Here is a 9205-nt window from a genome sequence, read left to right as displayed (position 1 = left end):
CGTAGAATTATGAGAGGCCAAATAATAGCCTTGGCCCCTTGGCAGAGTTTGCCAATTTGCGTATTCATCTTGGACAACATCTCGCCAACATAATGTCTTATCTCCGGCCGCAAACCCTGCAGAAGGTATAAAACCGTATGCGCCACCTTCATTCAGTCGATCGAGGTTTCTCCGTTGGCCGTTGCTGGTGAAGTGTTACACAATTGTTTGGGCTCGTCCTTAATCCGTAAACCAAAAAATCAAGTGTTACTCCGGTGTGTCTCAAAGTATCAAGTGTTAAAAACGGTCCACGGATAACGCGGTCAGCCGTCCTCAGCGAGATGAAGGCAGCCCTGGTAGCTGGACTGCTGCTGATCACCATATCCGGGCTACACGCGGCCACCGGTACGGGCTAGAATAGGTTTAAGGGATGCTGGTTCACCCCTTCAGGGGCTTGCGAATTTTGTCAATCTGTCAAAACGAGTTCGAGTGACTCCACGCCAGTGTTTCCGTGCGTTAAGTGCGTTAATCCGTGTTTGGTTCGGAGGAAAGTGTTATCTTCAGTATCGCCTCAAGCTGTGTCTGTACACTGTTGGTCCAAATCCTTGTCTGTGGTCCGCAAAGTATAGACGCAACTAGAGGTTTGCGTTTTGAAAGTGTCTACTTGAATTGACCAACTTAACCTTACGTTTACCCTTTCTGGTCTCTCTCTCATCCCTTGGTGGCGATTTGTATAGATCGAATCGTGTGTTACTTCGGTAGCTGGGCAACGTACCGCGTCGGCAATGGCAACTTCGAGGTGGAAAACATCAACCCCAAGCTTTGCACGCACATTATCTACGCGTTCGTCGGGCTGGACACGAAGGGCAACGTAAAGATTCTGGACGAATGGCAGGACATTAAGCTCGGTGGGTACAGCCGCTTCATCAGCCTGAAGGCGCAAAGCCCCAGCGTTAAGCTGATGGTGGCGATCGGTGGCTGGAACGAGGGTTCGCTTACGTACTCCACCATGGCCAACTCGGACCTACTGCGGGCGGTGTTCGTGGAGTCGGCCGCCACCTTCCTGACGCGCTACGGGTTCGACGGTCTCGATGTGGACTGGGAGTATCCAACGCTTCGCGGAGGCTCGGTCGACGATCGAGTAGGCTTTGTGAAGCTGCTGAAAGATCTGCGCACCCGGTTCGACCGGAACGGGTTGCTGCTGTCGGTTGCCACGGCCGCCACGAAGGATTACCTTCCGTCGGCGTACGACGTACCGGAGATCGCCAAGCATGTCCACTTCGTAAACCTGATGGCGTACGATCTGCACGCCTACTGGGACTACCAGACCGGTGCTAACGCGCCGCTGTACGCGAACTCCTGGGAAACCGGCTACACGACCAGCATGCTGAACGTGGTAAGTAGACGTAGTAGGCGATGACCGAGAATACCTTTCTAGATGACGAGCTGTCATTTTGTCACCGGCAGGACAATTGCGTACGGAGTTGGCTTGCGGCGGGTATGGATACGTCCAAACTGAACCTGGGTGTCCCAGCGTATGGTCACACCTTCAAGCTATCCTCCACCGTGGATACCCGGATCGGTGCGCCAACCATTGGACCCGGCGAAGCAGGCCCATACACCCTGGAGGCGGGATCTCTTTCGTATCTGGAAGTTTGCGAAAAGCTTAAAGCTGGTGGATACGTGACGGCCTGGGACTCGACTCAGCAGGTCCCGTACGCTTACAGTGGCAACCAGTGGATCTCGTACGATAGCACGTACTCGATCGCCCTGAAGGTACAGTACGCCAAGTGGATGAATCTGGGCGGCATTATGGTGTGGTCGATCGAATCGGACGATGCGCGAGGTGTCTGTGGTGAGGGGACACACCCGATAACTTCGACCGTGTACCAGGAGGTGTTCGGTTCGGCGCCCGTCACTACGGCCCCACCCGTTACCACGGCTGCGCCCGTCACAACCAAAGCCCCCACGGCTGCTCCCGTAACCACGGCCGCTCCAGTAACTACCGCTCGAACAACGACCACAACAACAACAAAGGCGACCCTACCCACCAGCAAACCGGCGTGTGACAGTTCCCAGAAATTGGTCTGTCCTGCTGCCGGTTACGTGGCGGACCCGTGCGATTGTGGGGCCTTTTACCAGTGCATCGCTGGACTGTAAGTTACAAGAAGTTTCTGGAGAATCAGTATCCCTTAATTCAGTTCTTCGAACTCACCACTGCTATCTTTCATTTCAGGCCAGTACAATCGAACTGGAGGCTAACCTGTCAAACAGGTCTTCAGTTTAACGCGAAGTCCAACACGTGCGATTACGCGTTCAATGTGCAATGTACATGATCCATACAATCTGTTACTCTTACGGCATCACCTAGGCTAAGTTAAGCTAAGTCTCTCGAAAACAGTGTTCTATTTCTAACAGAATTTCCAATAAAATCGCCTCCCAATCACAATTGCTCGGTTCTCAGTGTTTTATCTCTCCAGGTCTTGACCGGGTCAACCTCTGCGTTACATCCTGCCGACACCTCTAACACGACACCACTGCCGTTTCCGTTCCAGATAAGGTGTTCTGCTACTACAGCAATGAGGCGGCGTATCGCGTGAACAATGGCAAGGTGTTGATCGAGGACTTTAGCACCGGACTCTGTACGCACATCGTCTACAATGCGATCACGATCAGTGCCACCGGAACGGTTCAGCTTCTGGATAGCTACACCGACGCCACCAACGGCGGACTGGTCCGGCTGCAGGCACTACGCCAACAGAACTACCCAACGGTAAAGTTCCTGATCGGTGTCGGGGGTCCCACGACTAGCTCGAAAACGCTCTCGAAGGTGATGGCTGACGTGACGCTTCGGACGAAAGCCGTGGCGGCACTGATGACCTTCGCGCATCAAGACTACCAGTTCGACGGGGTGGACTTTAACTGGCAGTACCCGGTGCTGCGCGGAGGTAATCCGGAGGATCGCTCCAATTTTGTCACGTTCGTTGCCGAGTTGTCGAGCAATTTGCACATGTACGGGATGCTGCTGTCCCTGACGGTCGCCCCGACCGACGATTACTTCATGTCGAGCTACGACGTACCAAATCTGGTCCGGTACGTGGACTACTTCGCGATCCAGGCGTTCAACATGCGCGGGTACTGGGATGGAAAGACGGGCCACCAGGCACCGATGCGGGCCACTGGTACCGAGGGATCCGCACTGGAGGCCAACCTGAACGTGGAGGCGGTCGTGAGTGGATGGATCGCGGGGGGTGCCCCAGCCGGGAAGCTCCTGCTTGGGGTGACCGCCACCGTTAACACGTTCACGCTGTACGACCCGAAGGCGAACGGGCTCGGTGCCCGAACGGCTGGCCGTGGAAGTCCCGGACCGTACAGTACGACCGAAGGCATCCTATCTTACCACGAGCTGTGCGAGGAGAAACTGGCCGGTGGCGTGGTCCGGATCTACGACGGGACGCAGCAGGCGTACTACGCTTACGACGACGATCGTTGGATGACGTACGATGATCCGGCGATTGTGCCCACGAAAGGCACGTACGCCATCCAGCGGGGTCTGGCCGGTGTGGCGCTGTTCAGCGCGGAGAATGATGACGTGGGTAACTATTGCCGCACCGGACGCTACCCTGTTCTGAGTGCCATCAATCAAGGGTTGAACAGGGTAGCGGTGGAAGGACCAATCACTACGACCACGACTGGCGGTGCGGTCAAAACCACTACGAGCACCACGACGACCAAAACAACCACGGTGACGCCACGAACGACCACTACGACGACCACAACTAAGTTGCCCCCGGTAGCGACGGAAGCGTATCCCGAGACCTGCCCATCATCCGGGTACGTCTGCGAGCAACCAGACTGTTCCAGCTACTACCGGTGCATCCCGAATGGGTAAGTGCGCGACCTTTCGGACAGTTCGAACATTGAAAACCTAACCCGAAACCCCGTTCTCTCTCGTGTCCGTAGGGTGTTCCTGACCGCTTGGAAGTACAGCTGCCCGACCGGACTCGTTTTCAGCTTGAAGGCGTTAACCTGCGTCTATCCCTAGAAGGTTCCCTTTCTAGAACGACTTCGGGGAACTGAAGAGCATTTTGTCATATTTCGGGTTTCGGGACCTGTGGGCCACTCGCTGGAGGTGGTAGAATAAAATAAACGTAACGTAGCCACTGGTGACGGGTATCGGGCGCAATATTACTTGTTCCCGAGTTGTTCTCGCCGACCGAGAGAGAATTCACCGGAGGAACCGCTTTTTCCGAACATTTTTTTTTAATTTTAAAGTTGCCCGGAGCGCCGGACTTGTACCATCTAGGATTACCGGTGGCGACCGACCGACCGAAAATAAAGAAGCAGAAAACGGAACCGAAAACAACGAAAGTCATTTGTGTGTAAATGAGATGATCGTACAGGGAGATGTAAATTACAGCTGCGGGGGGAGAAAAATAAGACTAAAAAAATCAAGTCTAATGTCTGGAACGGCCAGGAATCTTCCGGCGAGCCGGGAGAATAAGGAAGCATACAGCGAGGAGTCAAATCTTGCGCAAAAGACCGTATTCCTGACGTCGACGTCCGGAGGACACTCGCGCAGATATGCCAAAGATATACGTCCGGGAACCAAATTAACGAAATCTCGTTTCACAAAATTGAATTTTGCAATCGGGAGTGTTCGATTCACTCGACGGGGCACTTTAATCTGCCACCGGTGCGACACCGGTGTCCCGATGATTTGTGCTCCGCAAAAGAGGAAAGTCCAGAACGTGCGCATAATCAGGAGGCTCCCGGCCGGAGAGAAAGCGTGGAGTGTTCCAAAAACAACTTGCACTCGGCAGCAACGGCATGCCGAGTGAGAAAACTTTTCTGATAACAATAAATTGGTACTAACTTACCCGCCGAGGGTTTTATGAACGCTCCGCAACTGCAACTAAACTTCATCAGCGCCCTCCCCAAACCCGGGCCAGACTCTCTGTCTGCAAGGAGCGCAGAGCGAACATAAGCACTCGACATTAGCAGCATCGGGCACCAAGAAGGACACAGTTGCACCTCGCGGGACGCTCCAGCGGCGGGCGGTGTTGTTTGATTTTCTTATTGAAACATAATCATTGCTTTCCGATAACGCGCCGGAGGCCGCTCAACGGCTCAAGTGCAGCACGCAAAATGTTGGCAAAAAGTTTTCCGATGGCGTAATTATGTTTACCGATGTCTCAGTGTCTCTCGCTCGGGCGATGGAGGCGCGGCTTGGTAAACATTAATTTCTTAGCCGCATGCCGGAGACTTGCCGGCGTGTGCTGGTGGCTCAAAATATTGTAATGTGCGCCGCCGCTCACGACATGCGACATGCCGCACGTCTTACGGCTGGGTTGTTTGTATTTCTGTTTTGTTCAGTTATCATTTTTCTCGCTTTTAATGTCCCGCCACCCAACCGAATGGGAAACCGATTCGCCTGCGGCAATGTTTCGCGCGCGCGCGACCATGCCATTGCTGCCGTGCGCCGTGGGACACTTCGGAGACGGGCGTTGCGCCATTGCGCCAGGCTGTTGCAGCCGGCTGCGTCTTGGTCAGAAGACGGTACCATCATTCGTTGAAGACGTTGTTTCTCGGGCGGTCGGGCGGTCGCTTCCGGCAGTCGGAAATCGCCCGACCGGGCCATTAGCATGTGCCCGACGACAGATGGGCAAGGCAAGTCAAACGGGACTTCAAACGATATTTATTTAAATTTATTCCAACTTCGATTATCAATATCAACATGATCCGTGTGGACGTCCGTCTCGTTATCGTCAACAATTTTCCTGTTTTTTTTTTGCCTCCCCACGCGAAGGTCGCGCTTTGAAGTTTACATCGGACGGGACACCGTTTCTTGTTACTGCGCGGCGTGGCCTGGAGCCATTTTAAGGGCTCCATCCTGCGCGTTTAACGGTAATGGTTCGTTCCAATCGTCATTGGCGTCCGTTTGTTTTCCGTGGCGTACGTAGCATGATTACCTTCGATGGGTAGTGAAATTGAATAAGTTTGTGGCCGATCGACGGGAAGACACCGTTACGAAAATGGCGTTGCTAGTAGAAGGTTATGAATTGTAAGGCCAAGGACACTTGGTTTTTATTTTCATGTTACCAGCAGTTGGCCGTCAACTTAAAGTTGACTTTGTCGACAGGAATTGAAAAATTCCCAGCGCATACTTTACTTTCGTCGCAGTCCGGTTCCATCCGAAAGTCACGGGGCTCCGAGAAAGTCAGAGCTAACCGAATATAAACAAATCCGAAAAAACTGAAAACTTTTAAACTTTTTAAGCATGTTTAGTTTGCTAAACAATCAACTGCTTAATTAATTGAATAACATTTATTCAAACGTTTTAATGTTGGAAGACCGTTTCATAAATTGAAGATGGATTGTTGTCATAGTAGAATCGTTCAGTCAGGCAATTGCTAATTACAGTAAGCATCATTAGAAGAATATCTCCGAAAGTGACAGTACCTGTAGCAATTCTTTGGCATTCTCTAAGCGTGGAACAAACAGGGATTTTTATGATAACCCCACGCAAAACGTTGACAGTTTTCTAACGATCCACAGCCATTAGACGCTTAGCAGCGGAGGTTCTTAAGGACGAGCCGAGCACCGTTGGCATCGACATCGGTGACGGCTCACCGTCGACATCCTGCCCGCCCGTACGACGAGCGATCGCCGGGTATTGCCGATCCGGACACACGATGTAAACCGTCATAGTTTACATCGTGTGTCCTGTCGGTGACGTGGCAGGAAATTACAAGTCAAAGGTTCAATTTTTTCCCGCCATCCCGCTGCCCATACCGGGGGGGGGTTTGTCACTGTCGCGGGGCAGACGGATCCGCCCCGAGCTGAGCGGATTGAAGCCCGTTTCTCCGGGCCGCAGCTGCGATACACACCCGGCACCCCACCGATCGGTCACCACCGGGCCGGGCTACGTTTCAATTCTCGACACAATCGACGTCTCCGCACCGGGGGGCGTGCGACTGGCAGCACACGCCGGTTCGGCTCCGTTCTGCTCATTTGCCAGCAGCAGCAGCAGCCATCTCGGATGCCGGTTGGAAAGTTGCCGGCAAGAAATTTCCACTTCCTTCCGGGGCACCGGGCGGAGAAGCCCGCACCGGGCAGGCGAAATACTGCGAACGTACGCAAGAGTTCGCAACTATCACGGGAGGGCACACCCGTCTCAACACCCGGGGGTGGAGCGACCTAACCCGCCGGTCGGTCGGAAGAAGCGCAATCAGTTTTGTTTAATTTTCAGATTATTTATTTTGCTGATTGATGCTTGTACCATTGCCAAGATGAAAATGGCGAAACGGAGTAGTACACTGCAACATCTACAAGGAGGCAGCGAGAGAGAGAGAGAGAGAGAGACAGAGAGAGAGAGAGAGCGCAAAGTTTCAAATCCGTTCTTCTTCAAGCTTCAGTTCACTTTGGGATTTTGTCTCCCCCTAGTTGGTCCCCTGACTGCCTGAGTCTTGTGTCTCTCGGTCCTGCAGCTCACTCCAACCAGCATCGGGCAAGAAGGAAGGAAACTCCCGGCACCCGGCTTAACTAACCGTCTTACAAGCAGTTTCCGTCAGTCGTCTTGTAGTGCGATTGCCCCGGATGCCTTTGATACTACACTTGAGCGGGGCTCACTGTCGTCCCAACGGCTCGGCACCATTCGGACATCAATCAAATTAACAATCGCACCGAGAAAAACGAGATTTAATCTGGTCCGTCAATATTTGACCCTAAGTCAAACGCCACGCCGCGTCGGCCTTGGTTGTACTGTTTTAAACTAATTGTCATCGCCTGACCTCGTTCGTGTAGGGCTTTTTCATGTTAAACGCCTTAGCCGACAAGGAATCTGGTGTCTAATGGTGATGTCCTCAATAATCGAAAGTGCATGCATATCCGCATCGTCAAGACATCGAATGCAGATCGTTACATCAGACATCAGGCGAGCGAGGAGTGGATCGTCGCGCTAATGTTTGGTGTTGAACCGTATGAATAATTAAATTCCTCCTTGAGCGCGCGCGAACGCCCACATTCCTGCGAGGATTCTTGAGGATTCACGCTCTTTCGCACGACAGGACACGGGCCCGGGGCTCATTAGAGCCCGGGCCCCGGCTCGGTACCATTTACTGCGGCGCGGTGGTCTCCCGGGCGGTGCACCGGCATCGGGAGATAAATTAATTAGATCAAACACTATCGTTAATGAAGAGCGCCCCAACGTCACAGGTCGTCGGGGGGGGTGTCGATTTAACCCGGCCGACGTGTGCGGTGACGACGTTTCCCGAGGCGCTTTTCGGGCATGAAGAGGCTGGCACGATGGCCATTAGTGGCCACGACACGCGGGAACTCGTCAGCGCTCAGCGCTAACGTGACGTGCCTGCCTTCGCCGGAAAAGCTTCGCGCCCAACAAACTTCTCGCCCAAAACCTCTCAATCATCGGAACGCACCACACCCGTGCGCAGGGACGCGTAATAAAAGTCACAATAATTAACTAACTGTTCGTCATATCATTCACGGGGCGCGTACCATCGGTATCATTAGACGGATCGCACGGAGTCATCAGTCAGTCGGGGTGCCAAGTCCCATTGCCAGCTTCCTTCGCCCGAGAGCATTCTTGGGGCCACGTCTTATCTATCTTCATCAGCAGACTCGTTACGCCTCGGGGGCCCATGTGGAAATAAGAAACGCGTGCCATATGCCTGTGCGGTTTTTGGCTGAACTTTTGAGGGTAAAGCCCTCGGCCAAGGTGAACACGGCGGGTGAACTAACTGCGCGCGGTGTCGGCAACTATGAACACTGCATAAGATAACGGATAGTTTACCATCAATCAAGACTATTTGTTTTTTAAGATGGTAGGTTTGGGCGGCTATTTAACAGTAACTGATAAAGCGAAATTGAGCATAGACAAAGATAAAACATCGTCTACGTCATTCATTCATACAATTTGTTGTTTTTTATGTCTCTTTTTCGATTTCTACAGTCGATTAAACATTCAACAGCATTCGTTATCCTTCATGTTTATATGGTTTTATCAGATGTTGTTATTTAGTTTATGTTTAGTTTGATCTTTATTCCTCGTTTTATAGCATGTTTTATGGGACGAACTTATTTGCTATAAAAATTGTGAATCTCCCAGAAAAGCAAGTACTATTTGTACTATTCTCGTAGATTGCAGTATGCTCTCCGGTCTCTGTTGCACCGTGCGAAACCATACGCTTTCCTTAGCTCGCAACCA

General features: G+C 52.4%; 1 protein-coding gene across 1 annotated transcript; it reads left to right on the top strand.

Moving 5' to 3' along the window:
• Positions 1-320: 320 nt before the first annotated feature.
• On the top strand, positions 321-4024 carry LOC128275511 (probable chitinase 10). Its single transcript, XM_053014041.1, has 6 exons — positions 321-384; positions 717-1375; positions 1447-2135; positions 2216-2307; positions 2535-3867; positions 3943-4024. Exons 1-6 carry the CDS (start codon positions 321-323, stop codon positions 4022-4024), a joined length of 2919 nt encoding a protein of 972 aa, XP_052870001.1.
• The last annotated feature ends 5181 nt before the right edge of the window (positions 4025-9205 follow it).

The sequence above is a fragment of the Anopheles cruzii genome, chromosome 2 (assembly GCF_943734635.1).
Source record: "Anopheles cruzii chromosome 2, idAnoCruzAS_RS32_06, whole genome shotgun sequence".
Classification (NCBI taxonomy): Eukaryota; Metazoa; Arthropoda; class Insecta; order Diptera; family Culicidae; genus Anopheles; species Anopheles cruzii.
Note: the sequence above shows the minus strand (reverse complement) of the source record. Positions and strands in the feature narration are given on the sequence as shown.